Source organism: Dama dama, chromosome 18 (assembly GCF_033118175.1).
Source record: "Dama dama isolate Ldn47 chromosome 18, ASM3311817v1, whole genome shotgun sequence".
NCBI classification, from domain to species: domain Eukaryota; kingdom Metazoa; phylum Chordata; class Mammalia; order Artiodactyla; family Cervidae; genus Dama; species Dama dama.
In genome coordinates, this window is record NC_083698.1 from 31,026,876 (window position 1) to 31,042,375 (window position 15,500).

The 15,500-nt window shown below is 36.3% G+C and overlaps 1 protein-coding gene across 8 annotated transcripts in view; it reads right to left on the reverse strand.

The window, feature by feature from the left end:
* The window catches only part of LOC133072158 (phosphatidylcholine translocator ABCB4-like), a 118,442-nt gene that overhangs the window by 54,583 nt on the left and 48,359 nt on the right, over window positions 1-15,500 (reverse strand). For all 8 annotated transcript variants that reach the window (XR_009696652.1, XR_009696651.1, XR_009696648.1 and 5 more), the window contains exon 3: window positions 1,286-1,419. Coding sequence is in view for 3 of the 8 variants with exons in the window: in XM_061165109.1 (XP_061021092.1) it covers window positions 1,286-1,308 (23 nt within the window). In the remaining 5 variants the exon portion in view is untranslated. The remainder of the gene's footprint in view (window positions 1-1,285; window positions 1,420-15,500) is intronic.

Consider the following 15,500-nt stretch of genomic DNA (forward strand, 5'->3'; position numbering starts at 1 on the left):
TTAAACATCTATGAGAAAAAAACTTTTTACAAGAAAACTAGTCATAGTTGATTTAGAAATGAAGACACTTATTGACTTAAATGTATTCCCTATTGGCTCAGACAGTAAAGAGTATGTCTGCAATACAGGAGACCTGGGTTTGATCCCTGGGTTGGGAAGATCCCTAGAGAAGGGAATGACAACCCACTCCAGTATTCTTGCCTGGAAAATCCCATGGACGGAGGAGCCTGGTGGGCCCCAATCCATGGAGCTGCAAAGAGTCAGACATGACTAACACACTAACTTAAATATTACACATTCCATTAAACAAGATAAATACATTTTTGTTAATATTATCAGAAAAGTCTTGTAAGTCCTAGGAAGCTATCAAACTTGTGCATACATTCTACGTTTTCCCAAATTTTAATTTTTACCTGAAAGCTTTAATTTTAATGTTGGCAACAAATATTGTCAAGCTGTTTTTCTTGTCGGAACAGACTTACTTCATTCATCTTTATCTAAGGACTGTCTACAAATGCGTAAGTCAAAAAAGCTATAGTTTGAATGTTTTTCTTTCAAGTAAAAATACTATTACACAACAAAAGCATCTAGTTCAGCTAACAATTCAAATGACTGCATGAGTACTTTTCCTTGAGACAATCACCATAGTTCAGTATGCTGCAGAAATGCTTTATGCATGCTTCCCACTGTGTCACTCAAAATATTAAAAAGGCTTTCAAAGGTTGAGATTTAATTAAATTAATAATGTTTACCATTATAGACATTAAGTGAAACTGGCTTTTTTTTTAAGACTGAGTACATGACGAGGAAGAACTCAATGACTACTAGAATAGTTTGATGCCACTGTTTTAATTTATGCCAAGGCATCAGCAATTTTACCTACCACTGCTTCTGCATCAGTAGTGCGAATATCAACCCGGTGCAAAAGGCAAATCACATTCTGGAATTATGTGAACACAGTCTGACATGTGGACTGCCAGTGCAGGACACCTGAAACGTCACAGACTGGGAAATGTTTCACCATGCTTCTCAAAAAAGAAACTCACAGTGACTAGCTTCATGCCTTCTTGCTACTTATAAGGCAACAGTGAAGATTTAAGAGCACTCTAAAATAACTAGTAAAAAAAAAATTAAGCCTCTGAAAGATACTAAATTTGGTCAAGTGTTTAATTTCAACAAAGAAAAGAAATACTGTACACAGCAAGGAGCTTGAATTCTCTCTTTGGGTCAAAATGCTTAGGCTGAGAGCACACACGCAGCCTGCACATTACTACTGATGTCTTACCTTAGCTCTGGAGGAACTGACATGCTCCATATTTTCAATGCTGCAGATACAGTTCTGTGAAACTTTCCGGCAGGCCACTCTGATATAGTCCCAGAAGCTACGAGGACTTCCGTAACCAAACCAGGTTACTTGACCTTCAGGAGACAAATTGTAACACAAAATAAAAAGGAAACCAGACTAGTAACTCAAAATGCAAGAACAACAAAATAAAGGGCAGTAGAGTCTGAGATTGTGGAAAGGACCCTGATCTTGGGGTCAAAAAGCCTTAAGTCTGGTCCCTAACTTTACCTACTTGTGTGATTTGGGGCAATTTATTTAATGGATCTGGACTGTAGTTTTCTCAACAATACAGTCAAAGTAAATGAAGCAAAAAGGGCCTAGACACTAAACACAATTTTTATTATTCTAACACAGTCTTTCAGAGAGCACACAGTTATCCGTCCTTGTGCTTCCAGTTCAGCATTAATTTAAATCGCACCTTTGCCATTTACTGACTGTGTGACCCCAGGCAAGTTAATTAACCTTTCTGAACACCACTTTTCTTGACTCTAAAAGGGGACTAGTTGGTGTAACCACTTTATGAGTATTCTCTGAATCAAACACAACAATGCCTGAGTGATGCCTGAGTAGTCCTGAGCATAGAAAAGGAAAAAGAAATGTTACCTATTGCATCCTAAACCTTCCTCTTCTTGGAAAAACTGAAAAAAATTTAAAAGGCAACACTTTTTCTCCTCTTCAGAGGGATATTTCAAAGAAATGAAACAACATGTAGCCCATAAGTACCTATCAACAGCAGGAACCATACATTGACTAATCATTACCACCCATTCACTAGCATTCTACCCAAATCTTCATCTGTCATTCACTTGTTCACTTCTAGTCAACAACCCATGACAAGTCCTTAGGCACTTACCATTCTAATCTTCCAGACCTGGATAACTTCGTCTGTGTTCAAGAACAAATGTTCTTTTGTGTGTGTTAATATTTCAATGCAGGACTTTGGGTAATAAGTCCAATAACAGGAACAATTTTGTACTCTGAATATTTTTAAATGGGATATGAGAAACATCTTAGTATTCTTCGGTTTTCTGAAATAATTATTCTTACCTATGGAAGTTGTTCAATCTTAAGAAAGAGTAGCATTTGTATTTTAAAACCTCTGCTTCTTTATTTTCAAGTAACATTTATTTATCTCAGTTTTCTTTGCCCCACTAACACCTAAGCAACATCAAGAAATGTAAAAGTGTTCCTGTCCACGAGCAGCATTTTAGAAACAATGTCTGAAATATCTGAGTGGTGTCCAACCACAGCAACACCTAAGAATAACTAGGCTTCTTTTAAAAAGTACTCATGTCTGGGCTCCACCCAAACTAAATAACCAGAATCTTTGGGGGTGGGCCTAGGCATTGCTATTGTTAAAAAGACCCCTCTGGTATTTCCAATAATACAGTTAATCAACCAAGGGAAAGCTCATATGTCATGACAGGTAATCCCTACTCATCATGCAGGACATTTCAAAGGCCTCCTCCTTTTGTAAGCTGCATGTGATCTCTACAGCAAGTTACTCCTCCCTACAAGCTGGCCTAACACCCTGAGCTTACACTTACAGTTACCTGCTTACTTGACTGCCTCACACATTAGATGGTAAGGTCACTAAGGCAGAGACTATATCTTATTTGTCTGTAATTCTACTCCAGCACTTGACACAGTGCTTGTCTCACAGCAGGCATTTAGTAAATAAATATTAAAACAAATCGACTGGTTAATCCACACTAACCAGATCTCAATTGCAACGCATATACAAATTTGAATCTTAAAAGTCTAATTAGGATTCTTTTACAGTAACAGCTCAGTGACAATCTGGTATCAAGATGTCTGCATGCTACATTACAAACATCAAATATTCTGAACAAAAATATTTACCTTTACAAAAATACAAAAGCATTGACACATCCTTACTCAAACATCATTATATAACTCAAATGTCTCTTCAGTAATGAAATCTTACTGCCAAAAGATAGAAATCTATAGGAATATTTATATTCTTCCTCTTTCTTTCAGTCTCTCCCCATCACTTTTCTTTGCTCCTTCCCCTCTTTAGTTAAAAAAAGTTCCGAGAACAGGATGTCAATATAATCCGTTTTTAGGGCAATTTTCATGTTATCAATTTGTTAGCCATTTGGAGAAGAGACAGGCTGTCTAATGTTAAGAATATGGGCTTTTGAGTCAAGAGGACCAGAACAGATCACTTTCTAGACATGCAATCTTAAGCAAATGACTTTTCATTCTACCAACCTGAGTTTGTTTTTTTTTTCATTTTTTGAATATAATTTTATTTCATTGAAGTTTTTTTTTTCCATTTATTTCTATTTGTTGGAGGCTAATTACTTTACAATATTGTAGTGGTTTTTGCCATACATTGACATGAATCAGCCATGGATTTACATGTGTTCCCCATCCCGATCCCCCTTCCCGCCTCCCTCTCCATCCCATCCCTCTGGGTCTTCCCAGTGCACCAGCCCTGAGCATCCGTCTCATGCATCCAACCTGGGCTGGTGATCTGTTTCACCCTTGATAGTATACTTGTTTCCATGCTGTTCTCTCTGAATACCCCACCCTCACCTTCTCCCACAGAGTCTAAAAGTCTGTTCTGTACTTCTGTGTCTCTTTTTCTGTTTTGCATATAGGGTTATCATTATCATCTTTCTAAATTCCATATATATGTGTTAGTATGCTGTAATGTTCTTTATCTTTCTGGCTTACTTCACTCTGTATAATGGGCTCCAGCTTCATCCATCTCATTAGAACTGATTCAAATGAATTCTTTTTAATGGCTGAGTAATATTCCATGGTGTATATGTACCACAGCTTCCTTATCCATTCATCTGCTGATGGGCATCTAGGTTGCTTCCATGTCCTGGCTATTATAAACAGTGCTGCGATGAACACTGGGGTACACGTGTCTGTTTCAGATCTGGTTTCCTCAGTGTGTATGCCGAGGAGTGGGATTGCTGGGTCATATGGCCTTAATTTTCATTTTCATTTCACTATAACCTTTCAAAAAAAAAAAAAAGACCCTATTTTTAAAGTGAACTTCATATATATTTCTTAAATTTTTTGTGTTTTTGTTTTTAATATTGTATTTTTAAGAGTCTAACCTCTACTCTAGATTCTTAATCTTTGTTTTTCAGTATTTGACATCAATTTTGGACATTTAAGAATCCAATATTCAGTACCCCTTTTTACTCAGGGGTGTGAAGATTACTCTCTCCCCCTTTTGACTCGCCTTTTTCTTCCCCAGATCACCTCTATTTCCTCTCTCTCCCTTCTCTTCTCAATGCAATCCCTACCAACATGAGTTTTCTCTATAAACTGATATTAATGGTAGTATCTACATGATAACACTGTTGTGAGGATTAGATAATGTATGTGCAGCAATTACTATATAGCCTAATACAGATGTTAATAACCAGTATTACTTTTATTATTATCATACAAAGAGTTAAGAGATCAAAGCTCCCCTTGCATTACAAAATAGCAATGAAATGCACAGTGAAGTTTTTCCCATTACATGCTTAGAATCTAGAAAAATCTTTAAAATTTACTCCCTGATCCAACCTTTTCCCACAACCACCATCCTAAATTGACCTCCCTAAAATCTAGTCTTGGTTAATTTCTTTAACCTCTATTAATTGAGATCATCCCACAATTTAAAAATGAGGAATAGCAACCACACTTCTCTCAATAAATGCAGTACCATACACTGGAAGCAATCTTGTAGGGAGAATCACAGGGTTTCTCTGGTAACTTTATTTTAAACCTTCTCGTAAGTTTGATGTGGCTGAGGAAAATAATTTATGAGAAGCTTCAAAGCAGAGCTGTTGAAGATTTTTTAAAATGTAACAGAGTCCCCTATCGATGGGTAGGGATAACTCAGTAATCCCACTACTGGGCATATTTCCATAGAGAACCATAAAAAATTCAAAACAACACATGCACCCCAGTGTTCACTGTAGCACTACTTACAATAGGCAGGACAAGGAAGCAACCTAAATGTCCATCAACAGGGGAATGGATAAAGAAGCTGTGGTACATATAGAGAATAGAATATTACTCAACCATAAAAAGGAATGAAACTGGATCATTTCTAGAGACATGTATGGACCTAGAGGCTATCATACAGAGTAAGGTAAGTTACAAAGAGAAAAATATCATATATTAATGCATATATGCAGAATCTAGAAAAATGGTATGCTGCTGCTAAGTCACTTCAATTGTGTCCGACTCTGTGCGACCCCATAGACAGCAGCCCACCAGGCTCCCCCATCCCTGGGATTCTCCAGGCCAAGAACACTGGAGTGGGCTGCCATTGCCTTCTCCGAGAAAAATGGTATAGATGATCTTATTTGCAAACCAGAAACAGAGACACAGACATAGAGAACAAACATATGGACGCCAAGGGGGGAGAAGTGGGGTTGGATGAATTGGGAGTCTGGGACTGACATATATACACTACCGATAATATGTGTAAATTCGGTAAGTGCTGAAAACTTGCTAAATAGCGCAGGGGACTCTTCTCAGGGCTCTGCGGTCACCTAACTGGGAAGGAAACCCCCGCCCGAGGGGAACATGTAGACGGGCACTGGTCCTGCTTGTTGCGCAGCAGACCAACACGGCGGTGAGGCAGCTGCACTCCAGAAACACTGACGTGAAAGCAGAGCCCCTTTCGGAGCAGAGGAAACAAAGGCTCGGAAAGACTAAGTATCTAGGCTTAGGTTATGCAGGGAAGGAATGCACGCTAAACCCTTCAGACTCCTGCCATGTGTACGATATGCTGTCTGCAGGACTTTCACCCAAGACACAATGCCAAGATTCCCTAGATAAGAGACTACAGAAACTGAGAAACTAAACAACTAGCAGAGTGACACGTCACCATGACCTGCAGGGCCTCAGCTGAAGCAGGAGCTCCAATCCGCTGGCCACCTGATGTAAAGAGCCGACTCATTAGAGAAGACCCTGATGCTGGGAAAGACTGAAGGCAGGAGGAGAAGGGGACGACAGAAGATGAGATGGTTGGATGGCGTCACCAACTCAATGGACGTGAGTTTGAGCAAGCTCCGGGAGATGGTGAAGGACAGGGAAGCTGGGCGTGCTGCAGTCTACAGGGTTGCAAAGAGCTGGATGCGACTGAGTGACTGAACAACAAGTATACCAGTAATAGTGTCTTCACAACACGTCCACCTACTCAATAAACTAGAGGAGAGGATGACTGACTTGACTCTGCCTGCCTTACTCTTTCATGTGCATCGTTTTCAAAATGAATTTGCTAAATCAAGACCCTGAATTTTTCACGTTCAGAAGGATGTGCTTTGATTAAGAGAAGGTGGGGTCATTTGTTAGAAACTCCAAATGAACTCTCATGTAAATTGTCCATATAGCATAGGATTTTAAGTAATTAATTTCTGCATCTATGAAAATGGTTGAGGTTAATTAAGAATAACAGAAGTGTTCAATTGGTTATCTGAATTATTATTACTTGAACATCACTTGTACTTAAATACAAATTTACTGTGAGCAAAAGATGTACTTGGGGTTATTAGTCTGTAAAACCTATATTTAACAGGAAAATTAAAAAACAAAGGTACAAGCTGACCATGCCTTTAAAAATAATTGCTGAGGTAATAAATAATCACTCCAAAGATATTCTCATTTCCTTTAAAAATAACCACAAAATCAAATCACATAGCAAGGAACCAACTAGCCTATATTTTGAAGAAATTTTATTCAGGAGAAGAAACACGCTATCACTGAATTTTCTTTTTTATTGTTGGCAACATGTACAGATGTATATAAAATGCTTTCAATTTTATATGTATTTTTAGAGGTTGACTTTTTACCTAAGTTAAACAAACTTTTCAATACTTATTTCCAACCCATTCATCTGAATCTAATTCATTTCAGGCACAGAAATAAGAGGTGAAAGTTTGCTAGACTAAAAGGTGATCTGCTACTAACCAGCTACATGATGTCTTTCCCACTAAACTCCCTATTTTGAAACACCTTAAAATGGCCTGTGATCTCTAAGGTCTAACATTATTTTTAATTGCTCTTTTATATTATCTAACTTGAATAATGCAGATACTCACATCATGCAGTATATTTGTGTTTTGCTTTTATGTTATTTTATGGCCAGATGAGACCTTCTAAAAACCAAAATTTCCAAAGTGGTTCTCTATTTAGTAGTGGATGACAACACATCATCTTTTGGTAATATATAAATGAATCTGTTAAATAAATGACTTTCTTTCTCCACTCTTTGTATTGTACTTAGTTATGTGAAGAGCTGGTCTCACAGGTTGAAGTTTTGTTAGTGCCACAATACATCACTTGGATGATGACATGAAAGACTATTACCTTGGACCTGCCATTTATCTAGACAAGCGCTAAAAACACCATCAAATTTTAAAAAGCCATTCTAATATCACCGCTCCTTGGAAGAAAAGCTATGACAAAACTAGACACTGTTTTGAAAAGCAGAGACATCACTTTGCCAACAAAGGTCCACATAGTCAAAGGTGTGGTTTTCCAGTAGTTATGAATGGATGTAAGAACTGGACCATACAGAAGGCTGCATGCTAAAGAATTGATGCTTTCAAACTGTGGTGCTGGAGAAGACTCTTGAGAGTGCCTTGGACAGCAGGACATCAAACCACTCAATCCTAAAGGAAACTGAGCCTGAATAGTCATTGGAAGAACTGACGCTGAAGCTGATATTCATTGGCTACCTGATGCGAAGAGCCAATTTACTAGCCAACCCTGATATTCACTGGCCACCTGATATGAAGAGTCGACTCATTGGAAAAGACCCTGATGCTGGAAAGACTAATAGGAGGAGAAGGGGACAACAGAAGATGAGATGGTTGGATGGCATCACCGACTCAATGGACATGCGTTTGAGCAAACCTTGGGAGACAGTGAAGGACAGGGAATCCTGGCGTGCTAGAGTCCATGGGGTCAAAAAGAGTCGGACATGACTGAGCAACTGAACAACAAAAATATCACTGCAAAAGTTTCAGATACTTAAAGGAAACTAATCACTTGTGGATTTATACTGTTGCCAATATATTTAGACTTTTACCTTTGCACTGTAAATTTTACAGTGTGTGTGGGTGTGTTCAGCTTCTTCATCGTGTCCGACCCTCTGCACCCTATGAACCGTAGCCCTCCACAGATTCCTTGTCCATGGGATTTTCCTGGCAAGAATGGAGTGAGTTGCCATTTCCTCCTACTGGGGGGATCTTCCCAACTCAGCGATTGAACCCACGTCTCCTGTGTCTCTTGCACTGCAGGCGGATTCTTTACCACTGAGTTGTCAGGGAAGCAAGAGTCTTAAATTTCTTCCTGCTAATTTATGAAAATTAGTTTAAAATTTTCTAAACAGAGAAAGTTCCCATTTCTGAAAAAGATCAGAATCTTGTCCTTTAAAAAAAAAGGGCACTACTATTATTTGAAGTTCACATTTATTAGACCACCCAGTACTGAAGTACAATCGTGACCTTGATTAATTTTCGAGATAAAGTTTCATGTTAATGTTCTAAAAAAAAAAAAAAGAACAAATATAAACACTTACTAATTTTAACTACACTTTCAGCTGATGTGAATAAGTGTGAGTCTAGACGAGATACTCAACTGTACTTATACCGCTAACTCTATGTTACTTTTAAGATGCCTCAAGTAAATCATTCAGCAACTATGAATCACAGTTACCAATCTATAAAATGTAATCATTATCCTCTGGTACTGACAATGTCTTGTTCACTGGTAAGGAATTTATCACAAACAAACTTCTAAACTATACCACAGTTTATACCATAAAACTCAGCCAATTCTTAATCTCCCAAAACAACAAAGAAAATGAAGATATCAGGTTCACCAGAAATCTGAAAACTGAATTTGACTTATAGGCTTTTTCATCCTAGTAATTTTACTATCTTTCAAAGCATAGTACAAAGGTTTTGCTTTCTTCTTCCACCAGCATTTTTAATATAAGGCTGAGAACACTGGTAGACTGAAATAAGAGCATGAAGGCTGACATCCACAGAGAGTCACATATCAAAGCATAGGCCTGAAGAAAAAGAGTGCAATGTTTTAGCAGTGACAACCACAGATATGCAGATGACACCACCCTTATGGCAGAAACTGAAGAGGAACTAAAAAGCCTTTTGATGAAAGTGAAAGAGGAGAGTGAAAAAGTTGGCTTAAAGCTCAACACTCAGAAAACTAAGATCATGGCATCTGGTCCCATCACTTCATGACAAATAGATGGGGAAACAGTGGCTGACTTTATTTTTTCGGGCTCCAAAATCACTACAGATGGTGATTGCAGCCATGAAATTAAAAGACGCTTACTCCTTGGAAGGAGGACAGTTATGACCAAATTAGACAGTATATTAAAAAGCAGAGACATTACTTTGCCCAAAAAGGTCCGTCTAGTCAAGGCTATGGTTTTTCCAGTGGTCATGTATGGATGTGAGAGTTGGACTGTGAAGAAAGCTGAGCGCCAAAGAATTGATGCTTTTGAACTATGGTGTTGGAGAAGACTCTTGAGAATCCCTTGGACTTCAAGGAGATCCAAGCAGTCCATCCTAAAGGAGATCAGTCCTGGGTGTTCATTGGAAGGACTGATGCTGAAGCTGAAATTCCAATACTTTGGCCACCTCATGCGAAGAGTTTACTCACTGGAAAAGACCCTGATGCTGGGAGGGATTGGGAGCAGGAGAAGAAGGGGACGACAGAGGATGAGATGGCTGAATGGCATCACCGACTCGATGGGCATGAGTTTGAGTAAACTCCAGGAGTTGGTGATGGACAGGGAGGCCTGGCGTGCTGCTATTTGTGGGGTCGCAAAGAGTCAGACACAACTGGGTGACTGAACTGAACTGAACTGAAGGTTATACATAAGGGACCTAAAGTGTTTAAAATGATTGAGGGGATCAGGATTGAGGAAACAAGAACATATTGTTTTTCTGTTTCTACCTGTCTTACTATAGAATGAAAGTGAAGTCACTCAGTTGTGTCTGACTCTTTGAGACCCCATGGACTGCAGCCTACCAGGCTCCTCCGCCCGTGGGATTTTCCAGGCAAGAATACTGGAGTGGTTTGCCATTTGTCTTACTGTAGGTGATCTTTAAAAATAACAACTATGTACTTCTTTCCTAAGTGAAAAATATAATAAAAGTCCAGGTCATTAGCATGAGGTCTGGCAGTGCTTCGTATACAGCAGGAACACAATAAAAAATGTTTCTAATAAGTGAGAAGGCATATATTCTACCTTGAAGAAAGGAAACTAAGGAATATATTCCCAGTAGTGGTTTAAGACCAGTAGTGACTGTTGGTAGCACCCATGTATGTTTTACTGAGTAACTGTGGAAAATTCACAGCTTCCCTGAGCCCCAGGTTGCATGTAATTCAAATATTACTACACGACACTTACAAACTGAGAAAATAACCAGTAAGTCTTATATTAGTGAGTTATAGTAAAATATAAATAACACAGATATGCATGATTAATAAAATTGTGCTTAAAACCAGGAAACTTAATAGAAATATAGAAGGGGTCATGTAGGAGAGTAAATGGAGTGTTATATCGTGTGGGTTAACAAAAAGCTTTTAATTTAAAAATCAGCGTAAGCATAGTTCTGCCCTCTGGATTAACAAAAGCAGAAAGCTTTGCAAAACCCATGCAGTGTACTAAGAAAGATCACTTAACTGATACAGCCCTCCCCAGTAAGTCAATTCCATGCTCCCATGCAGCTCAGAGGCGGGAGACATCACCAGCACAGAGTACCTTGGAGAGGTATTTGCAGATGAGACAGCCATCAGCAACTTTGGGAACTCTCTTTAAAAAAAATAAACAACAACACAGAGATATCTGAGAAACCTGACATGAAGTTTACAAAAGCAAATTGAACAGCCCCAATAACATAGCTACAAATAATCTTGATGCAGTAAACACCACTTACATCTATTACATAAGATGAACTCAATTAAGATGAATATGGGCTCTACTCAGCATGGAAATCAAACTGGTCTCTTGGAGCCTATCCTGTTGGAGAGGCTGGGGTGTCCAAGTTACAAAAGAGAGAAGCTACTGTTCCCTGTTTATTTTCATCTCCATTACTGCTCCCCAAACATAATAACCTGATAATGAAAGAATGCAAAATGAACAAGAAGCCTGCTGAATTTGCTAGCCTTGCACCTCAGAATGTATACAAATGGCTAGGAAAGTTGCTCACTTATTGAATTATAAGACTCAGAAAGTTAACTTTCAAAATAAATGTTCTTTTTTACTGTTAAACTTTTCAAAAAGTTATAAAATTCATTTTAAGGAGCAGTTCTCTCTTTTATTGGTTTAAGAAGAGCTAAAGTCTGCATAATTTTTTCTGAATCATGAGAACAGCACTTAATTATTTAGTAAAATAATCCTTAACCAATGTTGACTAAATGCCTACTTTATGCAAAAACACTGTTTTTCACAGCTTCCAACTATTGTTTAACAATCACCATCTGGAAAAGTACTATAAATTCTTGCCTATGTTTTTTGGCAATTCCCAGTAGAATTATACAGGAACACTCCAAAGTCAAATTTCTGAAGTCAATACTCCCCACAGATGGTATCTTCTTTCATAAGCAAACACTGAAATTCCAATAGGACATGGTCCCACACCTTTCCAAATACCTAGACCTTTTATGAAACTAAACAGAATCAACCAACCAAACACGGTCAGTAATGTATAAAAAAGTAAAAGGAAGGAGATATATATAGTTGTGCTATTGGCTACATCTATGTCTCTACTATTCAGCTCTATCCTCCTACATCCATTTGCATCACTGCAAACAAATATTAAATTTGGAAACACATATCCAAAAGGTGACTGAGTGACTGAACTGAACTGATCCAAAAGAGTCCATAACCAAAAGGTACCCTAGCTGAAGCCCATATTAAAAGTGAATGCTCTTTCTATAACAAACAAAATGAAAATCACTCTCCATTAAATGTAAATCAGAACAGAATGCTTTTCGTTGAAAATGTTAAGAACACCAATTTTTAATGTTAAACCACGTTTACTAACTCTGCCTTAAAAGTAGTAGTAATCTTACCTGTAGTCATTTATATAATCAAAAAGTTATCAAAGTAAAAACAATTTTCAGGAAAACTGTGCTTAAAGTAATTTTACTTAAAAAAAAAGTCTCGAATAAGATTCATCATGTTCAGATTTATGTCATGGTTTAATCAATTCCTGGTACAAAATAGGAAACAACTACTGAATCTATTATGAAGCTCAATTTATACTTTAGGGTTTTTTCAGTTGTTAACATGTTAGCCTTTATGACCTGGTTATGTGTAATATTTTGATTCTGGCTGTGGAATGCCATCTGAAAATATTAAGAACTAAAACATTTCCACTTATTTGTAGGCATTAATTGCTTTGATCATAATTTAATATCTCACTTGAGGTCAGTTATAAGCAACCAGAAGTGTCCAGACCAAAAGACAATCCACCAGATTCCAATTATCTGTAGTCATCGTTCAGCACCCCTCTCGTTTTATAGATGGAAAGGTGAGGCCCAGAGAGCGCCCACCTAGACCCAGCACATCTCTGTTCCCTGTATCCTCATGTTCATCTACTCCTTCGAATATGGACAAGATCTGACAGACGAGAGAATCAGTCGATTGGCTTTCCTGGTTGAACATGAGTTCTTACTACAGTCTCATAAATGGGAAAAATAATGGGGCAGTAAACACAGAGTGTGAATGGGGTAAATATTTTTCATATAAAATTTAAATCCTTAGCTTAGATGGTGCCAAAATATATACATATATATGTATATATGAATGGCAAAGCTTACATTATTTCAAAGCGGCTCCAGGAGTGGCTTGTTAGTAGAAAACATTCTCATTTTCAATTGAAATTAAAACTTTTTATTTTAAAGTATACAATAATATTTATTTATATATTTTGTTTAAATTATTTATAATATATAAAAGACATAATACATACACAATATACCTGGACAAAAATATAGGTATATTAATACATAAATACTTAACATTTATTTACATATTTCACATGTAATTTATATTACACATTTCATATGTAATTAATATGTAATATTATATATTCAAATCTATTACATATATATAATGTTATATATTTAACATTAAATATATAATGTTAGGACAGATGAGACAAGACCAAATATTTAAACCAAACAAACTGAAAATGTTTTCTTCAAGAATAAAAGTCATTCAAATGGACCATTATAATTATATAATATATGGGGATATTACATGCTAGTTTCTAAAATTTTATCTAAAAGAAGAATCTACTCAGAAATGGATATGCAATAAAAGAATGCTTAATTATACTGAAGATATAGTATTTTCTGACTTGGAAAGTTGATAATTTTCAAAAACAAATAGCTGTAAGTAAATCAACTTTATAATCTGTATGTTAACGTGCAAAATGGCCACCATACAGAAAAGACTACTGCTTTAAACAAATCAATCAACCTTGGTGATAAGACTGGATATAATACGAATCCATAAATACATTTATTCTTCCCTTTTTTTCATGTTAGCCCTTGTTACAACTTCAGCTTTCTATTTATTTTGATTCCTTTGATGACTGAGTTACATTATCATGATTGATAAAGTCTGATAGATGCTAACAACTTTGTAAAACGTGAACCTTTTGCCTCCGCTGTATTTAGTCTTATTTTCTCTTTGTGCATGTATACTTTTCTAATAAGGCTACAAGTAGATGATTTTACTTTTATGTAATTAAAGATGGATTCCTGAAAAGATACCTAGATAGATTTGTAAACTGATTGCCATTTATAAGGCAAATAAGACTGATAATCAATGATCAGATAGTAAGTCAGAATTTTCACAAGTTCTCTTTTTAAACTGGGAATACCAGATAGAATATAATCTATTCTGTCATTAATACTAATAATGTTCAAGTTTGTATTGCTTGAAATTTTGAATCTTTAACCATATATTTGTATGTAAGAGAAAAATCACTCAGTGAAGCAATATTTATAACTGTAATATGCACTGTAATTCAGCTAACAATGAAACAGTATCTTTTCTATGTAGCCATTTCCCATGTTTTAGTAGCTTCTACAATTAATATATTATATATAACTTATCTTAAACTTCTTTTTTTTTTTTTTTTTTTTTTTACTTTTTCCTATCTTAAACTTCTTAAATTTTGCTTTAAAATGCCATTTACAGGTAAATGTAGGTACATTAGAAACAGTACCTGGTTATTTGATTCAACAATTTTTAAAAACTGAGCACCAAAATCATGCAAATACTTTCCATTTGAAAAGTCATAGTGACTTTAAAGAAAAAGAATATAGGAAGAATTTTAACCAAATAAAAATATTAGATCATATGCATGAACAACCCATTGAAATGAGAAAATCAGAAAAATATAGGAACTGAAATTATGCTCTCCAAAAATGAATGAAAGTCCATTAAATTGTGCAACCTTTTCCCTGTTCTATAATATGAGAAATATTTACTTCCTTTAAATGAGCAATATTTGAGCATTAAGTGATCTAAACTGTTGAAGTTATGTAACAAAAATTTTACCAAGAAAAAACTTTCCATTACTGAAAAGAAACAAAATACGATTTGATAATTACAAGTACTGTAAGTAACTCTATGCTAATTTGCAAAAATCATAAGATCAAACTGGGAATGTCCTATTATGTTTTTGGCAGACTCAAAGGGCTACAGACACAGGTAAATAAACACAAACATGAATTACCATCAGAAACCATCATTTCCTGCTAACTCCAAGAACTGGATTACCTAATAGAATCACAAACTTTTTAAACTCTATCATATATTTAAAAAAAACAACAGCACAAAATATCCTAGGCAACTCCATCAATAGTAGCTATTATTTAATAAGTCTTTTCATAATGCTTTCCTCCATGTAGTACTCCCTTCTCAGAACCCAACTCTAAATTGTAATTCTTTAATTTGAAGGACTTTTGAAGGGAGGTTCACAAAAAATAAACTTGAAAAACTCTCCAGGGGTAACCAGGTTTAAAACCATTAATAAACCTCTCCTTCTGTAAATAACAAAATGTGAAGATTAAAAATTCCTTGAAAATTATGGTTTGGTTCTAAAATATA